Raw genomic sequence first — 27,189 nt, 5'->3', positions numbered from 1 at the left:
GTCTCTTCTCTTTTAGGAACAAAAATCTTCAGTTTCGTATATGAAAGCATTTTGTGCTTGTTTTAGAAAGATTCTGTTCATTTACCAAAGAGGTTTTTATGTTTTTTTTTTAAAACGTTCCATAGCTTCATGTTATTATTTGATAAAGTTTCAAAATAGACAACATCCAGAAGAATATGGGGTAAATGAATTACCAGTCAAAAGGAAATCCAGCTTTTAGATAGTTGCTGTTGTATGTGCTAGTAAAATTTTTGGTTTTATCCCGTTGTATGGTATTATCACACGCACAGATTTATATTGTTTGCATTAGAGTCCTATTCTTGATTTAGGCTTAACATTTATTCTGAGCTATTTATGTTACCTTGTTTTTATCAATACCTTAGGCTTTAGAAACCAGTTTTGAGCCATTTATTTATTTTATTGATTGGGGAGTATAATGCAACACAATGAAAATAATGCAAATTTAAAAGATATAAATAATATTCAAATGGTGTGAAAATACTTTAGGAAAGATGATTTGTTCTCTTTTAGAATAATGCACGTCTTAGAGAACCTTTTCAGCTTTTAAGAATATAATTTGTTAAGATAATGAGATTTCTGTGGAAATCAAAATTAACCTTATAGTTCACAATTATGAAATATATGCAAACTAAATTGTTTCCTTTTTCCCTCTAACTATTCTGGGACAAGGAGGAACAACTAGTGATTGACAGATCATAATTTGATAAATAATGGCTAATACTCTATTACTGTTTCCTAGTTTAAAATTTTATGTTTTTAAATATATATATATTTCATGTATACGTATATGTAATCTAATATTACAGAGACACTTAGCAGTATTTTCATTAAGTATTTGCTCTTTGCATATTTCTCACTTTATTCTGTCATTAGTTCTCCCACTGTCCAGGATCATTCCTATCAAGTACAAGCATGCTTTAGAACCTATCATGTTAAAAAAAAAAAGTATTATTCCCACATTTTTTTCTAACGATTGCTTCATTTCATTCTTGCCTTTACAGCACAGTTTTTCAAAAGAGTTTTCTCTAGTCACTTTCTCTACTTCCTTACCTTCCTAAATTCATCTTAACTTTTAACTAAAGCTGAACAAATATTTATGAAATACATGTAAAGTATAGAGACTAAAGAAACAGACACCATCGACCCACCATTACTGTTATTTTTGAACATTGCCATTAACATTGAAGTTCCCCGTGTGTCACTCCTGGATCTGGTTCACTTCTTTCTCTTTTAGAGATAATCACCATCCTGAATTTCTTTACAGTTTACCATATGTATTTCTAATAAGCATATCTCAGTGTGTATTTCATTTTACATGAGTGAAGTTATACTGTATGTATCTGTCTGTGATTTGCTTTTCTTGTTCAACATTGTTTCTGAGATCCATCCATATACTATGTAGCTGTATGTATTCATTCATTTTCACTGCTGTACTCCATTGTATGAATATACCAAAATTTTTCTCTTTTATTGTTGATGAACATTTGGATTGTATCTAGTTTTTTGCTACCCTAAGCTGCACAGCTATGTGCATTCTTCTTGTCTCCTTCTGTCAAACTGTAGCAAAGGACCAAGTTTTTGAGTTTTTCCCTGATCTGTTGTGGATTGATGCTTTTGTAAAATATACTAAAAATGTCTCACCAATGTCAAATTGCTATAAAAATATATAAACCTTTACTCTGAATTTCTGTATTTATCTTGTTATGGACTGCATTTTGAATACTGCTCTAAGATGTGTACCTAGCTGTGGAATTACTGGGTCGTTCATCTTCTATTACTTATGGAGAAAATTGTTTTCTCAAAATCGCTAATAATCTAGTTGCTCAAATTACACAGAAGGCAGTCTGCCAGCTCTTTGTGGCTTTCTGTGTATCTGCTTTCAATTCCTAATATGAAGGGGATTTCACAGTAAGACCTGCTGCTTTAGGGTAATGTAATTTTCATCCTAGAGAAAGTGACTGCAAATAAGATTAGGCTTTGCTTAAGAATTGATTCAAAGCTAACCTAGCAAGCACAAGTGAGAGAAAACTATGATAATGGGATAAAGGGCCAGGATGAGTGAATTTATTGAGGGAGATGGTCTGTAATATTGTAATACTACAATATTGTAATATGCAATATTGTGGAAGATGGTCTGTAATATTGTAATACTACAATATTGTAATATGCAATATTGTGGAAGATGGTCTGTAATATTGTAATACTATAATATTGAAATATTTTAATACAAAATGCTACGGTAGAGAGATCTAAAGAAAGCAAGCAGAGAAAAAAAAGCATTGTACATAGTAAGATTTTTAGAGACCTTTAGGAGTCCAGTTAAAATAGGGCATACATTCCTTCTCATGTTAGCAGCCTTCCTTCTGCATAGGCAGCATTACAATTGTCTCAATGCGTTAGAGAACTTTCACAAAATATAAGCTGAGATTGCTCTTATAAGTAAGCAGCAGGACTACTTTATATCAGTGTTTCTCCACTGTATTTTCATTACAACCCCAAATCCAGGAAAATATATATATATGTTTATATTATATATAATATACAAAATATTATCTATACATATGTAAAATATTATATATACATATATAAATATGTTATATATATGTTTCCCTAATCTCCCACTTCATGTCATTTTCATACCAAAGATGTACAGTACATCTGTTTGTATACTGTAACCTTTGGAGGGCTATGAACCATTTTAATTTTCAAGATTTTTTTTTTTTTCCCCAAGAACCAATTACCACCTGCTTGGGAGTGATAGCACCCCTGTTGAGAATATATCACATGAATACAAACATGGCTCTTGGCATTAGAGTACAAATATTTAAAAAGGTAATGTTTATTTAATCATGTAGGTCAATGAAGTGGGGAAGGCAGACTACTCAATGTTAAGAAACCATTCTAATGAAAGTATGCTTGAGTGAGCAACAAATCAACTTCTACTTAGGGTAATGAATCAGGGAAATAAGGTATACAAGTATTTTTCTCTGTTTGATGGTGTTATTGTGGGAGAAGTATAGAAATATGGATCAGATGATAGTACAGTTAGGTAAGGTTGTAGACCAAGAATGCAAATTAGTTCATTGATGCCTATCTCATAGGTGATTTTTAGTGATACATGGTATGGCTCTGTTTTCACTTCTGTCTCTTCTATACATCTATTCGTGAACTTAAGAAAACATCAGATTTATAGATGTCATGATAATGGGAGGAATGAAGAATAGGGTAGTTGACATTCTCAATCTCCAAAGAAACTGACAGGCTAAAATAAGGGCAGAAGTAAAGTATTGCCGTTGGGTCTAAAAAGCCATATTTATAAGAATAGCATGGAGGAAAATGGATCATAACAATATCATGTATAAAAGAAACTTAGGGATTTTAGGTTATGTTAATCTTAAGAAGCATTTTAGGAAGCTATTAACATCTTTATTTGCAATAATTAGTGTCCCTTGAATCTAGATTATATGCTGATTAAATCACAACCTGAAATAATTATATCAGGATCACATTTAGGACCATATAAAATATTGCTTAAATTTAATGTGTCTGTTATATATGTGGTATACTTTGCATGTAGTTATATCAGAGCCATTTTGTGGGCACTGGTTCATGAGCCTTCTAAGTGATTGTACTGTGTCTGAATTTTCTTTGGGAAGAAATAGATTTTTCTTCAGTGGTAAGAAAGAAATTACGTTCTGCAAGGATATTGATGAGGAGATGGTGTTAATGATAATTGACAATTTTTTGAGTGATTAAGCATGGGTGTATTATGTAAAATATGAGTCAACAAACTGTAGTCCACTGACCAAATCCTGCCAGCAGCCTGTTTTTGTATGACCTTTGAGCTAATAATTTTTTTTTGCATTTTAAAGGGTTATAAAACAAAAACAAAAAGCAAAGAATATGCCATAGAGACCTTATGTGGCCTGCAAAGCCCCAAATAAGATCTTTTGCAACCAGAAAACTTAAGCCTGAAGGACAAGAAACAACACAGATAGTTCAATATATAGAAATTATATGATTATATTACAGATTAGGCTCATATTCAATAAAGGTTCAGAGCTATGTACAAAATAGCTGTTATAATGTATTATTTAATCAAAAGGAGAAGACCTATTTAACTCAGTAAATGTCAAAGAAATTTAGGATTGATGATAGGTAGCAGTTATAACTTCCTGAATTAAAGTTAATTTTATCTCCTTGGGCATATGTAGTGACTACTATATTGGGTTGGGAAGCAACCAAAAAGCTTGTTAGGAAGAAGGGTAGGAAAAAAAACTAGTCTGGGACTCAAGTTACCGTTGATAGGCTAGTCTATCAAGGAGACAGACAGGAAAACAATCACTAATTATCTGCATATCAAAAGGAGTATGTGCTGCTTTTGATAAATCCATTCCTTTATACTTAATCTAACCCCAAGGACAACAAGCTTTTCAAAATGTTTTTGACAGAAGTACCTTATTGGTAAGAAGATAGCATCACCCATTACCCATGATGAGCCTTTGGAGATGGTGGGTAGGCAGAGAATATCTGATGATGTGTAATATTTCTTTTATTTTTTGTGACTTAATGTGGTTTTGGATTTATATTTTCCTTTTTGTGGTAATATTTGAAGATTAATATGGCTTGTTTTAGTTACTTTATTGTGATAATTCTTTATTTTGATTTCTCAATTACAGATTGTATTAATTAATGAAATATTCTGTCTGGAGATAATTTTTATTCTCACCATTCCAGTATCTCTTCCAGATTTTGAGCTATATTAGATAATTGTAATGGAAAATGCTCAATTTTGTCTTTACATATTCTTGTTTATTTATTTCTGGTTTGTAACCAAGTGAATTTTTTTTTTCCAGATGATTCTTTGGGATTGGGACTTAAAGCAATGGTATAAGCCTCATTATCAAGTAAGTATAAGTAATATCACTAAATAATACCTGTGATGAAACTTTTGACACTTAAAGATTTGCAATATTTCTGTGCCATAAGATTTTCTTTAACTAAACTCATAAGTTAACTAGAACCTTCATTGAGGTAGATTTTTTAAAAATACATTTTAATTATAAGGGAAAAAGAAAATGATAAAAAACCAAATTTATATAAATTGTTATGAAAATATTGCTAATATAATCTGGGCTCGGAATCAACTCATATTTCTATATTAAGAATAAGATTTTTTTCTTTTCTGATGTAGACCACTGATCTATAAAGGGGAAAAAATAGATGGAAGGCCATATCTGAGACAAAGCAAAGCAATTGGCAACATATTTTATTAGGGAAGTAAAGATACCCAACTTTTATTTTTTGGTAAACTTTTTATTGAATTATAACATACATGCAGAAAAGTGTACAGCTCAATTTTCAGAAGTTAAACATCCCATGTAACTGATACCGATATGAAGAAATGGAATGTTTCCAGTATCTCAGAAGCCTTGCTTATGCCCAATTCCAGTCATTACCTATATCCTCAAAGGTAAATCCTATCCGACTTCTAGTTACTAGTTTTGCTAATTTTTGAACACTATATATATACAAATGAAATAATATGTGTTAAGATTAATTTTTTGAATACCTAAGTAATATATGTTTATATCAGATAAAATGAAAATAGAAGTATTTAATATAAGGAGGAAAAAGAAAAATCACTCATAAAACATCAAGCAATAACTGTGTTAACTGTGTTAACTTTTGATGTATATCTTTATTGATCTTTCCCATTATGCCAAATTTACTTAATAATTCTAATAGCTTATTTGAAGATTAAGTCTTGAAGTACACAATAATGTTATCTATGAGTAAAGACAGATTTATTTATTTATTTCCAAACCTATGCCTTTTATTTCGTTTTCTCATGTTATTGTACTGTCTAGGACCTTCAATTCAGTGTTGAATGGAAGTGGTATGAGTAGGCAGCCTTGTTTTTCTTCATGAACTCAGGGAGAAAATGTTCAACATATCACCACTAATGCTTTTTTATAGATACCCTTTAGCAGATTAAGGAAGTTTTATTCTAATTCTAGTTTACTAAGGACTTTTTTTCTCTTTTTAAGTCATGAGTGGATATAGAATTTTATCAGATGCTTTTTCTGCATCTACTCAAATGATTCGAGAATTTTTTTCTAATTATTCTACTAATGGGGTGAATTGCATTAATTGGTGTGTTTGTTAAACCATCCGTGTATTCCCAGAATAAAGTAAATTTGATCAAGATGTATTTTTAGGCCGGGCGCGGTGGCTCAAGCCTGTAATCCCAGCACTTTGGGAGGCCGAGACGGGCGGATCACGACGTCAGGAGTTCGAGACCATCCTGGCTAACACGGTGAAACCCCGTCTCTACTAAAAAATACAAAAAACTAGCCGGGCGAGGTGGTGGGCGCCTGTAGTCCCAGCTACTCGGGAGGCTGAGGCAGGAGAATGGCGTAAAAACCCGGGAGGCGGAGCTTGCAATGAGCTGAGATCCGGCCACTGCACTCCAGCCTGGGCGACACAGCAAGACTCCGTCTCAAAAAAAAAAAAAAAAAAAAAGATGTATTTTTAAAAAATCTTTATCCCTAGATTCTATTTGTTAATGTTTTGTTGAGAAATTTTGAATTTGTGTTTATGAGAGAGTGTTGGCCTATAAATTCTTACTTTTCATAATGTTCTTGGCATTATATTGGTATCACGGTTACCAAGAACCTTGATATCAAAATAAAATAAGGTGAGATATTTACCCTTTCTATTATCTCAAAAAGTTTCGGTAAGGTTAAAAATTGGTATTATTTCCTCCTTTAATGTTTGGAAGAATGCTCTGGTGAAGCTACCTCACCTTGAATAATTCTTTTGTGGACAAATTTTAAGTTATGGATTCAACTTCTTTGTTTTAGTACTATTTAGGTTTTCTATCTTTTCTTCTAACAATTGAGTTACTTGTGTTTTTCTAGGAATTCCTTTTTTTGTTGTTCCTTCTGGCATTTGTGAGACTGCTGAAAGCCCTATTTTAATTTCCAAATAGAAATCTTTTTGAGGATTTCTACTTGGTTTATCTCTCTCTCTTAGCCACTTTTATAAATTGACAAATGCCTTTAGAGGAAAAGCAGGTCTGAATTTAAGCTCACTACTTTGTTTTTCTCATCACTTTGAGATCTTGTTTGGCCCTCCCTGTCTTTATAACTCTGAACTGCAATTTCAGTCTCCCACCCCCTTGAGACTATAGATCTCTACTCTGTTTCCTGGCCTCTTTTGTGCTTTTCATCCTCTCTGCTCTGTGCCAGTTATGAATCAGCAGAAAATTCCTAGAGGGAAAAGAGTAGCACAGAATGTTGGGTTTCTTTTAATCTTTTCTCTTAATTCTGGGTTCTTGGCCCTTTATGCCCTGGCTGTTTGGTTGTGTTTTGATGCCTTGAAATGTATGCTATTTATATTTTATTTCAGCTTTTCTAGTTGTTCTAGACAGAAGAGTTGGTCTGATACAAACCAGTCCCTCTTGGCTGGAATATTAGGCAAGCCTCTTAAGACACTCTGAACCTATTTCCTCACCTACAAATTGAGAATAATACCAGTTCCCTCAAAGGGCTAATTAATATGTGCCTAGTACTCAGTACAAATGTGAGCCAATATTATATAAATTTCAATAATAATAAATACTAATCTGAACTTGAAGTATAAGACAGAAATGAGCATTTTTTTCTTTAAAAGGCCAGAGAGTAAATATTTTAGCATTTGCAGGTCATACAGCCATTGCTACCTTCTGCCACCCCTACTGCTTCTCCTCCTTCTCTCCTTTTTCCTCTTCTCCCTGCCACTCCTCTTCTTTTTCAATAGCCATTTAAAACATAAAAACTATTCTCAACTTTCTGTTTAACAATCAAGATTTTGCCAAAAAAAAGTGAATGGAAAATAGGAATTTAAGTTCAACTTTTAAAATTGTGGCAAATAATTTGAATATTCAATTTGATCTGTCACTCTCTTGCTCATTTCTCTCCTGTTTCACCCAGAGTAAAAGTCTTTGTCATGTACGTAAAAGAACTTGCACAACATGGTTCCCTCCCTTACTCTCTTGTACTTCTCTTTGTCTTCTGCTACTTTCTCCTTCATTTACTCTGTTCCAGCTGCACTGGCCTCCTTATTATTCCCCAAGCAAGTCAGACAGGCTTCTAACTCAGGTCTTTGCACTTGCTAGTCTTTCTGCCTGGAATGCTTATTTCCTACACCTTGTCATGTCTTTACATAAGCATTTCCTTCTTAGTGAGGCATACCCCAACTATCCTCTCTAAAATTGCATTGCGTTCTATCACATCTTTTTCCCTTAACTTACTTTATTTTCTATTTTTAGCAACCTGTTCAAAATCTATTATATACGACCCTTTATTACTCATATTACTTAGCTTGGAATCAATTGTTCTCAAAAATTTGGTCCCAACATGTCTTTCCAGCCTGTTTTTCATTGCTTTCTTATATAATCTATACTTTAACAATTTCATGTTCCCTGTATAGCATTATTTTACTGCTTAAAAATTGTATTTTACCACGTTTATACTTGTATTTATGCAGTGTCCATTTTGTGCAGTATACTTCCCCAATACATTTTTGTTTTGTTTTATTGTAAACAAATATAAATATAATCCTAACAAATTTTTAGGGCCCAGCTCAAAATGCTACCCCTTCCATAAAATTTCTGTTACCATCCAAATGTAAGTTTTCTATATCTCTTTTGAACTCTAATGCCATTTTGTCGCTATATATATATATTTCATTTTTTGAGACGAAGTTTTGCTCTTGTTGCCCAGGCTGGAGTGCAATGGCATGATCTCAGCTCACCGCAACCTCCACCTCCCGGGTTCAAGCGATCCTCCTGCCGTAGCCTCCCAAGTAGGTGCGATTACAGGCATGCACCACCACGCCTGGCTAATTTTGTATTTTTAGTAGAGATGGGGTTTCTCCATGTTGGTTAGGCTGGTCTCGAACTCCTGACCTCAGGTGATCTCCCCACCTCGACCTCCCAAAGTGCTGAGATTACAGGGGTGAGCCACCACGCCTGGCCATTTTGTCTATATTTTTATATTTTCACTTTCTGCTAATAATAACAGTACTATCTTTGCCTTTAGTTATTTGTACTATACATTACTTTATATGCTCTGTGTGTGTTACCATATTTATTTCTCTCTTTTCCTCCTTGCTAAGTACAGTTATTAACTCTAGAAATAATGTAAGAGGAAATCAAGCGAGAACTATGAAAAATGGAAAGAGGAAGGCAGACTGACTAGGGACCTTAGTACAGGAAAAACAACACAGTGACAGAGTCTCTTATGACCCACACCCAACAGCAAAACATGGTCTAGGCCCTCACTCTCAACCTATAAACATAAGGTGACACAGGTAGGCTTATTCTTTACCCCAGATTAAACAAGAGCCCTGCCAACAACACTAAGCAAGTCTGGTGGCTCTAGCAAGGGGGAATTAATTTGGAGCCACTGGCAATCAGTGGCTAGGGAGAAGCTTTCTCCTTCCCTCCTGGGCATGAGACTCCCCTTCCCCACTGACAGACACTTGGTAGCCAATGTGCCTGGCAAAGGGGATATCCTTACAAATGCCTAGCCCAGAAAGTGATCTTTATTCCTGTGGCCTGGAGACTCCTTTCTGTCCCCTAAAGGAACCAGATGACTCAACCTGAGGAAGCTCTCTCTCCCTCTACCCTAAGGTACTAATATGGACTAGTGGGAACTCAAGGGGCACCAAAAAAAAAAAAAAAAAAAAAAAAAAAAAAAAATCAAACACACCAAAATGATTGTGAATGCTTTGAAAATTGTCATCCAAACCACAGCCCACAAAAGTACACCAGGACCTGTGTGACAAACCTAAATGGGGATACTGCCTTCTAATGTCAAAGATTTTGGTAGGACCCAGAGTCTTGTAAGTTATAGTCAAAATATTGAGAATAAAATAAAAAATCACCCATCATACCAAAGCAAGAAAATCACAAATTGAATAAGAAAAAGGAATGACAACACCAAGATGAATCAGATTTGGAATCATCTGGCAAGGATTTTTAAAGCAAACGTCATAAAAATGCTCTAACAAATAATTACAAAGTATCTTGAAACAAATGGAAGAAGAAAGAAAATATTAGCAAAAGAAATATAAATTATTAAAAAAAATGGAAATTATAGAGCTGAAAAATACAATAATAGAAATTTTAAATTACTGGATAAGATGAATAACAAAGTAGAGATGACAGTAGGATAGAATCTGTGAGCTTAAGCATAGATCAATAGAATTTACCCAATTTTTACAACGTAGAGAAAACAGAAACAAAATGAACAGAGTCCTAGGGACCTGTTGGGCAGTAACAAAGAACCAACATTTGTATTATTGGTGTTTGAGAAGGTGAAAGAGGGTGGGATTGAAAGAGTATTTGAAGAAATAATGGCTGAAAACTTCACAAATTTAGCCAAAAACATAATCCTACAGATTCAAGAAGCTTTCTGAACCCCAAATAGTATCAACCTCTCAAAATCTACTCTAAGACATGTCATAATTAAACTTCTGAAAGCTAAAGACAAAGAGAATATCTTAAAAAGCATCCAGAGAGAAACAACACATTACCTATAGGGGAACACCAATTCAAGTAATAGCATATTTCTCACTTAAAACCATGAAGACCAGAAGGAAGTGGCAGAACACTTTTGAAGTACTGGAAGAAAATGGCTGTAAAGTCTATATCCAGCAAAAGTATTCTTTAAGAATGAAGGGGGGTAGGTTCCAAGATAGCCGAATAGGAACAGCTCCAGGCTACAGCTCCCAGCATGAGCAATGCAGAAGACAGGCGATTTCTGCATTTCCAACTGAGGTACCGGGTTCATCTCACTGGGGCTTGTTGGACAGTGGGTGCAGGACAGTGGGGGCAGCCCACAGACTGTGAACCTAAGCAGGGCGAGGCATCACCTCACCCGGGAAGTGCAAGAGGTAGGGAAATTCCCTTTCCTAGCCAAGGGAAGCCGTGACAGATGGCACCTAGAAAATTGGGTCATTCCCACTCTAATACTGCACTTTTCCAATGGTCTTCGCAAATGGTACACAGAGAGATTATATCCTGCGCCTGGCTCGGAGGGTCTCACACCCACAGAACCTTGCTCACTGCTAGAACAGCAGTCTGAGATTGAACTGCAAGGCAGCAGTGAGGCTGGGAGAGGGGCGCCCGCCATTACTGAGGCTTGAGTAGGTAAACAAAGCCACGAGGAAGCCGCTTTGGAGCCCTCGGCAGCTCAAGGAGGCCTGCCTGCCTCTGTAGACTCCAATGCTGGGGGCAGGGCATAGCTGAACAAAAGGCAGCAGAAACTTCTGCAGACTTAAATGTTCCTGTCTGACAGCTTTGAAGAGAGTAGTGATTCTCCCAGCACAGAGTTTGAGATCTGAGAACGGACAGACTTCCTCCTCAAGTGGGTCCCTGACTCCTGAGTAGCCTAACTGGGAGGCACCTCCCAGTAGGGGCTGAAGGACACCTCATACAGCTGGATGCCCCTCTGAGAGGAAACTTCCAGAGAAATGATCAGGCAGGAACATTTGCCCTTCTGCAATATTTGCAGTTCTGCATCCTATGCTAGTGATACCCAGGCAAACAGGGTCTGGAGTCGACCTCAGGCAAAATCCAGCAGACCTGCAGCTGAGGGTCCTGACTGTTAGAAGGAAAATTAACAAACAGAAAGGACATCCACACTAAAAGCCCATCTGTATGTCACCATCATCAAAGACCAAAGGTAGATAAAACCACAAAGATGGGGAGAAACCAGAGCAGAAAAGCTGAAAATTCTAAAAATCAGAGCACCTCTCCCCCTCCAAAGGAACGCAGCTCCTCGCCAGCAACGGAACAAAGCTGGACAGAGAATGACTGACGAGTTGAGAGAAGAAGGCTTCAGACGATCAGACTTCTCGGAGCTAAAGGAGGAAGTTCAAACCCATCGCAAAGAAGCTAAAAACCTTGAAAAAAGATTAGACGTATAGCTAACTAGAATAACCAGTTTAGAGAAGTTCCTAAATTACCTGATAGAGCTGAAAATCATGGCACGAAAACTACGTGACGCATGCACAAGCTTCAGTAGCCGATTCGATCAACTGGAAGAAAAGATATCAGTGATTGAAGATCAAATGAATGAAATGAAGCGAGAAGAGAAGTTTAGAGAAAAAACAGTAAAAAGAAATCAACAAAGCCTCCAAGAAATATGGGACTATGTGAAAAGACCAAATCTACGTCTCATTGGTGTACCTGAAAGTGACGGGGAGAATGGAACCAAGTTGGAAATCGCTCTTCAGGATATTATCCAGGAGAACTTCCCCAACCTAACAAGGCAGGCTGACATTCAAATTCAGGAAATACAGAGAACAGCAAAAAGATACTCCTCGAGAAGAGCAACTCCAAGACACATAATTGTCAGATTCACCAAAGTTGAAATGAAGGAAAAAATGTTAAGGGCAGCCAGAGAGAAAGGTCGGGTTACCCACAAAGAGAAGCCCATCAGACTAACAGTGGATCTCTCAGCAGAAACTCTACAAAACAGAAGAGAATGGGGGCTAATATTCAACATTCTTAAAGAAAAGAATTTTCAACCTAGAATTTCATATCCAGCCAAACTAAACTTCTTAAGTGAAGGAGAAATAAAATCCTTTACAGACAAGCAAATGATGAGAGATTTTGTCACCACCAGGCCTGCCCTACAGGACAACTGGTACCAGCCACTGCAAAAACATGCCAAATTGTAAAGACCATCGACACTATGAAGAAACTGCATCAGCTAACAAGCAAAATAACCACCTAACATCATAATGACAGGATCAAATTCACACATAACAATATTAACCTTAAATGTAAATGGGCTAAGTGATCCAATTAAAAGACACAGACTTGCAAACTGGATAAAGAGTCAAGACCCATCAGTGTCTTGACTTATTCAGGAGACCCATCTCACGTGCAGAGACACACATAGGCTCAAAATATAGGGATGGAGGAAGATCTACCAAGCAAATGGAAAACAATAAAAAGCAGGGGTTGCAATCCTAGTCTCTGATAAAACAGACTTTAAGCCAACAAAGACCGAAAGGGACAAAGAAGGCCATTACATAATGGTAAAGGGATCAATTCAACAGGAAGAGCTAACTATCCTAAATATATATGCACCCAATACAGGAGCACCCAGATTCATAAAGCAAGTCCTTAAGAGACTTAGAAAGAGACTTAGACTCCAACACAATAATAATGGGAGACTTTAACACCCCACTGATAACATTAGACAGATCAACGAGACAGAAAGTTAACAAGGATATCCGGGAATTGAACTCAGCTCTGCACCAAGCGAATGGACCTAATAGACATCTACAGAACTCTCCACCCCAAATCGACAGAATATACATTCTTCTCAGCACCACATCACACTTATTCCAAAAATGACCACATAGTTGGAAGTAAAGCACTTGTCAGCAAATGTGTAAAAGAGCAGAAATTATAACAAACTATTTCTCAGACCACAGTACAATCAAACTAGAACTCAGGATTAAGAAACTCACTCAAAACCACTCAGCTACATGGAAACTGAACAACCTTCTGAATGACTACTGGGTACATAGTGAAAAGAAGGCAGAAATAAAGATGTTCTTTGAAACCAATGAGAACAAAGACACAACATACCAGAATCTCTGGGACACATTTAAAGCAGTGTGTAGAGGGAAATTTATAGCACTAAATGCCCATAAGAGAAAGCAGGAAAGATCTAAAATTGACACCCTAACATCACAATTAAAAGAACTAGAGAAGCAGGAGCAAACACATTCAAAAGCTAGCAGAAGGCAAGAAATAACTAAGATCAGAGCAGAACTGAAGGACAAAGAGACACAAAAAACCCTTCAAAAAATCAATGAATCCAGGAGCTAGTTTTTTGAAAAGATCAACAAAATTGATAGACCACTAACAAGATGAACGAAGAAAAGAGAGAAGAATCAAACAGATGCAATAAAAAATGATAAAGGGGTTATCACCACCGACCCCACAGAAATACAAACTACCATCAGAGAATACTATTTACACCTCTATACAAATAAACTGGAAAATCTAGAACAAATGGATAAATTCCTGGACACATACACCCTCCCAAGACTAAACCAGGAAGAAGTTGAATCCCTGAATAGACCAATAACAGGCTCTGAAATTGAGGCAGTAATGAAGAGCCTACCAACCAAAAAGTACAGGACCAGATGGATTCACAGTTGAATTCTACCAGTGGTACAAAGAGGAGCTGGTACCATTCATTCTGAAACGATTCCAATCAATAGAAAAAGAGGGAATCCTCCCTAACTCATTTTATGAGGCCAACATCATCCTGATACCAAAGCCTGGCAGAGACACAACAAAAAAAAGAGACTTTTAGACCAATATCCCTGATGAATATCGATGCGAAAATCCTGAATAAAATACTGGCAAACCGAATCCAGCAGCGCATCAAAAAGCTTATCCACCATGATCAAGTGGGCTTCATCCCTGGGATGCAAGGCTAGTTCAACATATGCAAATCAATAAACATAATCCATCATATAAACAGAGCCAACGACAAAAACCACATAATTATCTCAATAGATGCAGAAAAAGCCTTCGACGAAATTCAACAGCCCTTCATGCTAAAAACTCTCAATAAATTCGGTATTGATGGGGTGTATCTCAAAATAATAAGAGCTATTTATGACAAACCCACAGCCAATATCATACTGAATGGGCAAAAACTGGAAGCATTCCCTTTGAAAACTAGCACAAGACAAGGATGCCCTCTCTCACCACTCCTATTCAACATAGTGTTGGAAGTTCTGGCCAGGGCAATCAGGCAGGAGAAAGAAATAAACGGTATTCAATTGGGAAAAGGGGAAGTCAGATTGTCCCTGTTTGTAGATGACATGATTGTATATTTAGAAAACCCCATCACCTCAGCCCAAAATCCCCTTAAGCTGATAAGCAACTTCAGAAAAGTCTCAGGATAGAAAATCAATGTGCAAAAATCACAAGCATTCTTATACACCAATAACAGACAAACAGAGAGCCAAATCATGAGTGAACTCCCATTCACAATTGCTTCAAAGAGAATAAAATACCTAGGAATCCAACTTACAAGGGACGTTAAGGACCTCTTCAAGGAGAATTACAAACCACTGCTCAACGAAATAAAAGAGGACACAAACAAATGGAAGAACATTCCATGCTCATGGATCAGAAGAATCAATATCGTGAAAATGGGCATACTGCCCAAGGTAATTTATTTATAGATTCAATGCCATCCCCATCAAGCTACCAATGACTTTCTTCACAGAATTGGAAAGAACTTATTTAAAGTTTATGTGGAACCAAAAAAGAGCCTGCATTGCCAAGACAATCCTAAGCCAAAAGAACAAAGCTGGAGGCATCACGCTACCTGACTTCAAACTATACTACAAGCCTACAGTAATCAAAACAGCATAGTACTGGTAACAAAACAGAGATATAGATCAATGGAACAGAACAGAGCCCTCAGGAATACTACTACACATCTACAACCATCTGATCTTTGACAAACCTGAGAGAAGCAAGAAATGGGGAAAGGATTCCCTTTTTAATAAATGGTGTTGGGAAAACTGGCTAGCCATATGTAGAAAACTGAAACTGGATCCCTTCCTTACACCTTATACAAAAATTAATTCAAGATGGATTAAAGACTTAAATGTTAGACCTAAAACCATAAAAACCTTAGAAGAAAACTGAGGTAATACCATTCAGGACATAGGCATGGACGAGAACTTCATGTCTAAAACACCAAAAGCAATGGGGCAACAAAAGCCAAAATTGAGAAATGGGATCCAATTAAACTAAAGAGTTTCTGCACAGCGAAAGAAACTACCATCAGAGTGAACAGGCAACCTACAGAATAGGAGAAAAGTTTTACAATCTACCCATCTGACAAAGGGTTAATATCCAGAATCTAGAAAAAACTTAAAAAAAGTTACAAGTAAAAAATCAAACAGCCCCATCAAAAAGTGGGTGAAGGGTAGGAACAGACAGTTCTCAAAAGAAGACATTTATGCAGCCAACAGACACATGAAAAAATGCTCATCATCACTCGCCATCAGAGAAATGCAAATCAAAACCACAACGAGATACTATCTCACACCAGTTGGAAAAGTGCTCATTAAACAGTCAGGAAACAACAGGTGCTGGAGAGGATGTGGAGAAATAGGAACACTTTTACACTGTTGGTGGGTCTTTAAACTAGTTCCACCATTGTGGAAGATGGTGTGGTGATTCCTCAAGGACCTAGAACTAGAAATACCATTTGACCCAGCCATCCCATTACTGGGTATATACCCAAAGGATTATAAATCATGCAACTATAAAGACACATGCACACGTATGCTTATTGTAGCAGTATTCACAATAGCACAGACTTGGAACCAACCCAGATGTCCATGAATGATAGACTGGATAAAGAAAATGTGGCACATATACACCATGGAATACTATGCAGCCATAAATAGGATGAGTTCATGTCCTTTGCAGGGACATGGATGAAGCTGGAAACCATCACTCTGAGCAAGCTATCACAAGAACAGAAAACCAAACACTGCATGTTCTCACTCATAGGTGGAAATTGAACTGTGAGAACACTTGGACACAGGGTGGGGAACATCACACACTGGGGCCTGTTGTGGGGTGGAGGAGCGGGCAGAGATAGCATTGAGAGATATGCATAATGTAAATGACGAGTTGATGGGTACAGCACATCATCATGGCACATGTATGCGTATGTAAGAAACCTGCACGTTGTGCACATGTACCCTAGAGCACAAAGTGTAATATTAATTTAAAAAAAAAGAATGAAGGGGAAAACATTGTGAAATAAAGGAAAAGAAAAGAATTTGTCAGTGAGACACTTACCTTGCAAGAAAGACAAAAGAAAGTTCTTTAAACCAGGATTTACCAACCAGTACTGGTTTGTGGCCTGTTAGGAACTGGTACACATAGCCGGAGATGAGCAGCAGGCAGATGAGCATTACCGCCTGAGCTCTGCCTCCTGTCAGATCAGCCACCACATTAGATTCTCATAGGAGCACAAATCCTATTGTGGACTGCATATACAAGGGATTTGGGGTTGTGCACTCCTTATGAAATTCTAAGGCCTAATGATCTAAGGTCCGGATGATGGAACAGTTTCATCCTGAAACCATCTCCTCGCACCCCCACCCAGCCTGTGGAAAAATTGTCTTCCATGAAACCTGTCCCTGGTGCCAAAAAGGTTAGGGAACCCCTGCTTTAAACAGAAATTATAAAAGAAGGACTCTTGAAGTAACAGGAAGGAAGAAAGAACAGTGAAACAAGAAGAAATAGTGGGAGAATGCAATAGACTATACTTCTTGTGAGTTTCATGAATCATATTTGATGATTGCAACAAAAATTATAACATCATCTGATACTCAAGACAAGACAATTATACTTAAAAGTAGGCAAGGTAGAGACCTAACTGGTAGTAAGGTTTTCACACTTCACTCAAAGTGGTAAAATGTCGATACCAGTAGACTGTGATAAATCACATATGTACATTGTATTGCCAAGAACAACCGCTAAGAAAACTATATAAAGTAATAAACTCAGAAACTCTATAAATTAATCATGATGGAATTCTAAAAAATTCTAGTAACCCCAGAAAAACAAGAAAAAACAAAGGAACAAGGAACAGAAGAAACAAACAGAAAACAATAAAATGGCAAACTTAAGGCCTGACATAAGTATTTACCTTAAAAGGATACAATATGAACAAAAGGAAAAATTGATCATGAAAAAAAGATTTGTCTATGAAAATGATTTTTTTTACATGAGGTATTCCTGTTGTCATGGGAGATATTTATGAGTAGATTCTAATTACCTTGTATTGTTAAAGTGAAAGTCACTCTCAGTAAATTTGTGATTTGTTCTTTCCTAATTTCAGCAGTTTTTTTTAAAATTATTATTATACTTTAAGTTCTAGGGTACATGTCCACAACGTGCAGGTTTGTTACATATGTATACATGTGCCATGTTGGTGTGCTGCACCCATTAACTCGTCTTTTACATTAGGTATATCTCCTAATGCTATCCCTCCCCCAACCCCCTCCCCACAATAGGACATGGTGTGTGGTGTTCCCCTTCCTGTGTCCAAGTGATCTCATTGTTCAATTCCTACCTATGAGTGAGAGCATGCGCTATTTTTTTTTTCTGTTCTTGTGATAGTTTGCTGAGAATGATGGTTTCCAGCTGCATCCATGTCCCTACAAAGGACACGAACTCATCCTTTTTTATGGCTGCATAGTAGTCCATGGTGTATATGTGCCACATTTTCTTAATCCAGTCTGTCACTGATGGACATTTGGGTTGATTCCAAGTCTTTGCTATTGTGAATAGTGCCGCAATAAACATGCATGTGCATGTGTCTTTATAGCAGCATGACTTATAATCCTTTGGGTATATCCCCAGTAATGGGGTGGCTGGGTCAAATGGTATTTCTAGTTCTAGATCCTTAAGGAATCGCCACACTGTTTTCCACAATGGTTGAACTAGTTCACAGTCCCACCAACAGTGTAAAAGTGTTCCTATTTCTCCACATCCTCTCCAGCACCTGTTGTTTCCTGACTTTTTAATGATTGCCATTCTCACGGGTGTGAGATAGTATCTCATTGTGGTTTTGATTTGCATTTCTTTGATGATGAGTGATGATGAGCATTTTTTCATGTGTCTGTTGGCTGTATGAATGTCTTCTTTTGAGAAATGTCTGTTCATATCCTTTGCCCACTTTTTGATAGGGTTTCAACAGTTTTTAAACAGTATTGAGGAAAGGTTACTTCAAACAAAAATTGTTTTTGTATGTGTTCCATTTGAATTCTGTGGTGGCTAAATGAGACCACTACAGAATTCCAATGAGTGGTTAAAATGACAAAGTTCACAGAAAAAGGAGTATAAACGATATAAATATTATAAGGAACATTTAGAATCACAATAATCAGAGAATTCAGGTTGAAGCAGAAATTAGAGTTTTTTTTTTTTTTTTGGCTATCAGATAGGTAGGGATTAATTAAATTCATAGTTGCTAATTGTAATGGGATATGGAAAAATAGGTGCTGTTATATACAATTAGAAGTGTAGATCTGATCAACATATTCTAGGGCAGTTTTAGAGGAATGGCAACATTTTAACATGTTAATTTGCATTCAGCAATTCAGATTATGGAAAGCTGTGTATAAGAAATCTGCTTAATTGTTCACAGTAACATATATAGACAGGTGTTTATTTTAGTGGTATTTGCAAGGGAGAAAGGCTAGAAATAGTTGGGCTATGCCCTGGTATCAGGAAATGTTTTAAAATAAAAACTAATACATATTAACACTTCACAAGAAAAAAAAATTCCACAAAGAGCAGACATTATTTAGCTGTGTTGGTGTAATGTTCATAATATTTCTAACTTCCAAAATGTATTGAGGATACTTTAATAAACATTTTTGTTGTGAACTCATTAATTTGAATAATTATTAATTGCAAACATACCCAAATGTAAGTTCAATGTACAACAACAACAAAAAACAAAAGTAACATTTAATTTACTGTTCTGATTGTTAGTCCACTTATTTCTATGGGTAATCAAATTGAACGTCATATATATGTTTATTTGAAGAGTAAAAATCATCTTATGTTTACATCAGTGACATATTTCTTCTAAATTAAAATATTTTTTCTACCAATTTTTTAAAGCCTTGCCTGATGTTACCCTGTCTGTGAGGTTTTTGTTAATTATTCATCTTTAAGTTATCACTCTCTTTTGAACTAACATTTTTTCTGTATTTTTATCTCATCATTTTCCATAATATTAATAGTAATAATACTTTTAATGCTCTAAATCATACATTATCCACTTCTTTATTTGCTTTACATATATTATCAGATTTCTCATATTAGCCCATAATAAGGTAGACATTACTATCCTTTTTTTGCATTGAAGAAACTGAAATTTTCAGAGATTAAGTAAACTGCTCAAGGTCACACAGGTGAGATTAAAGTTTAGGTTTCAAATTCAGGTATGTTTGCTACAAAACCTTGTCACTGTGTTAGACTGCCTCTTAAGTGAGTAAGGTAAATGAAATAAGTGCTTTGTGTGTTTAAAAGAAATTTTGTTATAAAGGAAAGGAAATAATCGACGAATTAATGAAATGTTCAAATTACAGACTTTAAAGTAAATACAGATTTAGTTTTATACTTGTCATTAGGTAATTCAGTGTTAGTAATTAATACCATTAGATATAATGTGATAATCAACTAGTGAAAAAGAAAAAAATTAAAGTTCACGGTTATTTGCTACATATATATATAAATTTTAAGTTAGAATTATACCATTTGTTATGTCATTTATGCCATGTACAAATGAATGAAAATTTCACTTTTTTTCTTTCTAGAATTCTGGAGGCGGAAATGGAGTTGATCTTTCAGTGCTAAATGAGGCTCGCAATATGGTTTCAGATCTTCTGATTGATCCAAGCCTTCCTCCACAAGTCATTTCCTCTCTACGGAGTATCAGTAGCTTAATGGGTGCTTTCTCAGGTTCCTGTAGGCCAAAGATTAATCCTCTCACACCATTTCCTGGATTTTACCCCTGCTCTGAAATAGAGGACCCAGCTGAGAAAGGGGATAGAAAACTTAACAAGGTCAAAATACAGTAATCATCCAACCCTATTTATCAAATTTAATGATATTTTCAAAATAACTGCTCCTTTAAATTCTATATAAAATACAATTTTCCTTTCAAGGACCGGACATAATATTGAGCTGCTTGGGATGTTAGAGGCAATTATAAGCTCAAATAATTATAGTTGAGTATTCAGTTTTTATTTTAAGTACATTGCTGTGATTAGTACTTATAATTTGAATGGTAACAACTATGTATTATTATTCTTGTTAAGAAGTAGAGAACAACAAGCAAATTTTGTTCCAGGGTGGTACAACAAACTAGTAGCCAGATCATTTTGTTGCTGTATTTTATTCTTTAGAATCCAGGAATTGTTCTTGTTGAGCCAAGAAGAAATGGTCATTATAATATTCATTTTATGAATTACATAGCATTATTTTAAAATGATTTTTATATTTTTTGAACCCTGTTTTCCCCCCTTTTATACCTACTGGAGATTACGGTAGCCCAGTAGGCACTGATTTTTATATCATTGGAATAGAGGATTAATTTCTCTTTAAAATATAAATATTTCAAAATAGGATTTTCTTTAGAAAATAATAAATACTCTTCTAAATTGGTATGCATTATCCTTATTCAGAGTGCTTTTACTTGTTTTATTTGACTATTAGTATCTTTACCAATAGCTAAAATCATAAAACTTTAAAACTAGAAACATTTTAGAAATTATTTTACTCAACCACTTTATTCCAGATAAGGAAACTAACCAAGAGAAGATGAAATTTATTTCAGTTAATTTTGTCAATTGTAATAATGCTTATAGAACTTAGAAATAGATAAATATAGTTTTTGTAGGAATTTTGATTATCAGTTAATTTTGTCAGTTGTCAGCATTAGGGTTTAGAAATGTGGAAAAATTAAGCAAACCCAATTAGAAGAAAAGGGTTTCAAAAGTACTGATCACAATCCGGATCATAGTTATGTGATACTTTTATTTTTTTAAAGTTTATACAGTAGCACCTACATTAGTCAAAACCCAATTAATTAGTACTTAGTTATATGACTTCTTTTTTAGCAGTCTACCTTTTAAGAAAGAGATTAATCACAAGCATTCAGAGGGCATAGCAATAAACCATAAATAAAAGAACTCTAATGTATTCTTGAGTTAGTTTTCACTCTACCCCTCCTTTGCATTTTCTATTGATATTTGATACTCAGGATAGTAATTTTTAAAAATAGTAATTCTTAAAATTTTAAATCAGAAATCATATTGATATCAGTATTTAGTGTGTAGAAAAGTGTGCTAGTACATTTTAGGAACATTTTAAACATAATATTAATTAAACAGGATGCCTAAATGCCTCATTTCCTGAGCATTGTAGTTAATCAAGGTTATTTCGGGTTCTGGAATCTACTGATAGAGTAAGTCATATAAGAACCAGGAAGTAACCCTTATTCCTTTTCTTTGTGTTCCTTAAACTGCTTATTAGAATTCTATATCAAATTTGTCTCTCCTTTTGGAAAAGCATATAAAAAGCCTGATGTTACTTCAGAAAAGGGCAATGGCATTTATTTAAAAAACAATAGGTGAAAGGGAAAAGGAACAGATAATATAACTTTCTTATACACGTTAAAAACAAAGAAAGATCATGTGAACCTAAATTACAGTCAACAAGGATATTAGCATAAAGGACTTTTTCACTGCAGGTCTAATTAACTATTAACCTTTACAAAGTCAATGTCCTTGGGAAAACTGAAATATAAGACAGATATTTATCTCTGAGATTGCTGCAGTGTCTGCTGATAGAGGAAATTCATAAAAAGCAGAAACTATTATGTAAATATCAGTAAAACATTTATAATGGTCAAAAATGGAATATTGTTAATTGAACATTTGGGTTAGTTGAAGATATTTTTTAAAATTAGGGCAAAATATTAATGCTAAAGGTGTTCTGTATTTAACTCAGTCATTTATTCAAACTCAGAATCCTGCAGTTTCTCCTGATTAACCACTAAGTAAATTCTATAGCACTGTACTGAAAATATAAAAAAATTAGAATATAGGGCTGATCATCCCTGATCCTAAGATTGTCCTCCGAAGTTGATTTTCAGGGTAAATCTTTCATATCCACTTTTTAAATTGCCAATTGTTTCTTTCTCATGACACAAGTAGTAAAATGTACAAAAGGAAAAGAATCTAGTTTAAATTATAGAGCTCAGACATATTTTTTAGTAGGAGGAAGAGGAATAGAATAACAAAATAGAGTGTGAAATTTGGAGTAAATTGACAGATTTTTAGAATAAAATGTTTCTTTTTTCTCTGTACATGTTAAAAATATACTTTGTATTGATACTTGCATGTGCCATCACTAATACTACATATATAGCATATTAAAGAGTGACATTTTAAACCATTGTTAAATTATTCAACAGGGACTAAATAGGAATAGTTCGCCAACTCCACAGCTGAGGAGGAGCTCAGGAACTTCAGGATTGCTACCTGTTGAACAGTCTTCAAGGTGGGAACGTAATAATGGCAAAAGGCCTCACCAAGAATTTGGCATTTCAAGGTAAAATCTGCAGAGCCTTTTAAGAAACTTGAATCAAATGCATCTACTTTGCTTCTGTCAATAATGTTTCAGTTAGTTCTGGAAGCAGAAAGGAATGGTTGAAGTATTTTAGGTATAGGACAACATGTGTAGTAATAATATGGTAAAATAGAGAAACTGATTATTAAAAAGAAGCTAATGTGTCTTGTCCTAAAACTTTGATAGGCTGGGTACAAAATGTGCTGGATCCCTGAGAACATGAGATAGTTTAGGGAAATTGGGATCAACTCAGGACTGGGTGCTGGGGAAGTTTTTAAATCGAGAGAAGTGGCCATTACAGGGTTAGCCACCAATCCAATGAATAGTATCCAGAGGTAGGTCTGCAGAGTTGGCTGACTTCTGAAAAGAGGAGCACGTTTCCAAGGGTCATCACAGTTGTTAGGTTGAAGGTAAACAGACTTTCAAATCCTGTTCCTGCTGGAGACTGAGACAACTAATATAATCTATATTCTGTTGAGGATTTACTTGGAACCGAACAATGCTAATCTTATAAATGAAAGTCATCAGTAACTTTAAGTAAATGAGGCTGGGAAAATGTAGGAGCTGAAATCTCCTGAATGTAAATATATACATTTACCCTCATAACAAAGGATTTAATAATATAGTACTTTGTCTTTTGAAAACCAGGAAAGATACTGATCCTTGCTTGAGTTTATCATAATTTTCTTTACTCAGCTTTCTAATTATGTTAATATAAGATCGGAATTGGCACAAATTCTGCGTTAACCACTTTCTGTTATTATTGAGCATGTTTTATACTTTTGAGCTGTATCGTTTCACATTTGAAACAGTAGATGGCAGGATTGGATCATAGATATTTGTTAAAATTTATGTTAATATTTGCGTCTGAAAGAATAAGATGATTATAATTTTCTAGATTCTTAGGTGGTTTATTAATTTGAATCTTGTATAATATATTCAAGCAGCTGAACTCCTTTTTTGTAAAAGAAAAATTGAATGAAGCGATGTCTAAAACAGGAATGCAGTGAAGTACGAAGAGTACTGTACAGGAAAATGAACACTGGTCCAAAATTTGCTGTGGCCTGAACATCATAGTCTTCTTTTTTTTTTTTTTTTTGGTAAAGGAAGCAGGCTATAGGGAAGTGAATGATGTCAGGAACAGAAAATGTGACAGTATTTCTTAACTATGGGTAGCATTATCTTGAGAATATAGTTGGGTTTTAAAAGGAATGATAAAAATGTTTTATATTTTAACCTTTCATACTGCTGTAACAGCAATGCATTTGCAGTTAAAGAAACATTTGATACATTGAGTTAAGGTCATTTTTATCCTGCTGCCTCAGATAATTGATTAAAACAGAAGCATAGTCCAGAGAAAACCAATCTTTAACTCTGAAAAGTGTTTATTATATAAAGCTAAATGTAGGTAGGTTCTATATAATGACTTAACTCTCATTAAAACAAAATTCATGCCTCATAAAATATTTAGAAATTTAGAGAATAAATTAATTGGTGGTATTATGTACATCTGTTTTAAAGAGACCAAGGTAGACGTATCTTTTCTAGTTTGCAGAAGCTGGAGCCTCTTGGTAATAAATGTCTATGTGTACTTTGCACATAGGTGGGTTATGATGGGAATATATGAAACATTTATAACCACTATTCCTTTTCAGATTCAAATCTCTACATCAGTGCTAATAGAAATTTTTGTAATGATGGAAATAGTTTATATCTGCACTGTCTAATATGGTACTCCCTAGCTACATGTGGCTGTTAATCATTTGAAATGTATCTAGTATGACTAAGGAAGTGAATTTTAAATGTGATTTAATTCTTATTAATTTCATTCAGATATAAAGAGCCATATGTAACTGTTTTGTAGATACATGCGACATCCATATTAGTGCAGCTCTAGATCTTTAATGCGTAGTGATGTTTTGTTCAGGAATCTTTAGATTTTAGTAGCACAAAACTAATAGATTTATGACTCTGAAATCATCTTGACTTTATATTAGAGTACTCCAGAATCGAGATCTCATATGCTTGATTTTGAGTCTTGAGCTTTGGATTCTGATCACAGTTTGCCTGACTGATTTCAACATGATTCCAGTGTTGAACCTCTCATTTCCTGAGCCTATACCTGAAACCAGATTTCTCATCACTCCAGCTGCTTTTTCGTCTGTTACTGTTGTTCTGCCCTTATTTCCCGGCACAATGCTGCCATCCTCTAGTGGAGTGGTTGCTTACAAAATTGATTTACTTAGAGACTTGGTGTTATCTTTGCGTCCTGTCACCTTATTCTACAGATGACAGTTGTCAGATATCTGTCTGCATTATCTTTTACTCTCTATTCCTTCTTCTCCTTTATCACTGTGCCTATACTATTTTATGCTTTCATTGCTGTTTACTTGGGCTATTGAATTAGCCTCTTAATTCCAGTTTCCAGTATCCTTCTTGACTTTATTAATCTTCTACTTTACACTACAAATGTTCCTTAAATAAAACTGTGATTGCAGTTGTCCCTGGGTATCCCTGGGGGATTGGTTCCAGGCCCCTCCCCTTCCCATGGGTACAAAAATCCATGGATGCTTGAGTTCTTTATATAAAATGGTGTAGTATTTGCATATACTCTCTACACATCCTTTCATATACTTTAAATCACCTCCAGATTACTTATAATACCTAATGTAATGTAAATACTGTGTAAAGAGTCGTTATACTCTATTTTTTATTCGTTTTTTTATTACTGTTGTTTTTCCTTGAATATTTTTGATTTGGGGGTGGTTAAATCTGTGGATGTAGAAACCTCATATACAGATAGCTGACTGTATATAGTTTTTCTAGTCATTGCATTTTTGGACTCTTTACCAGTCCTATAGAATAATGCCGAAATTCCTAGTGTAGAATGTGAAACCCAATTATTACCTCATGACAGAGCTGCAACCCTTACTTGGAAAAAGTAAATGAACTAACACAGATGAGCAGTCTTTCAAATACTGAGAATAGAAAAATGATATGGAAAGCTTTCTAGGTAAAAACAATAGGCATATAACTTGTTTAAGACTCTTCCTTGATGTTTTCTGATAATTTTGTTCTTAGTTTAACTCCATTTGAAAATTAAGCTAAATTATGTTTCAAAATAATTAAAATACAAACAATGAAATATATATATATAAGGTATTTGGATAAAATACTATTGCCAGGCAATGAGTTATTAGATTTGATTACACAGCAGTGGTGAAGATAAATGGTGACTCACGGGTTTAAAAGCAAGTCTCTTTAGTGTAGGAGTAGGAGGGTAGTATAGGAGTATCAATTATAGTTGATAGCCCACAGGATAATTGAACACAACTTGCCTATTTTTTCTCCAGGGAAAACCTGTTCAAAAGGAGTGACCTGTAAGCCCTGAATATATATGCTGTTTGACCTCAGAGAAGACTGGGTCCCATCACTCAGTTCAAAAATAGCAGTTCAGTCTTCTTTTAACTCTAAGTATAGGTTGAGCATCCCAAATCCAAAATGCCCCAAAATTCAAAATTTCTTGAGTACAAACATGACTCTGCAAATGGAAAATCCCACACCTGACCACATGAGACGGGTCACAGTTAAAATACAGTCAAAACTTTGTTTCATGCACAAAATTATTTAAAATATTATATAAAATTACTTTCAGGCTATGTGTATATGAAATATAAGTGAATATTGTGTTCTATCCCCAAGATATCACATTGTGCATAAGCAAATATTCCAAAACCTGAAATCTGAAACACTTCTGGTCCCAAGACTTTCAGATAAGGGATATTCAACTTGCACTAAAACTAGAACTCAGAGATGGGTAATTCAATCATCAGCAAGTCCGGAAAACAACCTTTCTTGGAACTTTCTGACCAGAGAAGTCTCATCCCAGATCT

The 27,189-nt window shown here is 35.2% G+C and overlaps 1 protein-coding gene across 2 annotated transcripts in view; it reads left to right on the top strand.

Moving 5' to 3' along the window:
- Positions 1-27,189, top strand: part of PDE3B (phosphodiesterase 3B) — a 215,513-nt gene that overhangs the window by 112,840 nt on the left and 75,484 nt on the right. For both annotated transcript variants that reach the window (XM_050759408.1, XM_050759409.1), the window contains exons 2-4: positions 4,878-4,928; positions 20,479-20,727; positions 23,142-23,278. In XM_050759408.1, the coding sequence (XP_050615365.1) occupies positions 4,878-4,928; positions 20,479-20,727; positions 23,142-23,278 (437 nt within the window). The remainder of the gene's footprint in view (positions 1-4,877; positions 4,929-20,478; positions 20,728-23,141; positions 23,279-27,189) is intronic.

This window comes from Macaca thibetana, chromosome 14, assembly GCF_024542745.1.
Source record: "Macaca thibetana thibetana isolate TM-01 chromosome 14, ASM2454274v1, whole genome shotgun sequence".
NCBI classification, from domain to species: Eukaryota; Metazoa; Chordata; class Mammalia; order Primates; family Cercopithecidae; genus Macaca; species Macaca thibetana.
This window is presented reverse-complemented; position numbering and strand designations above follow the sequence as displayed.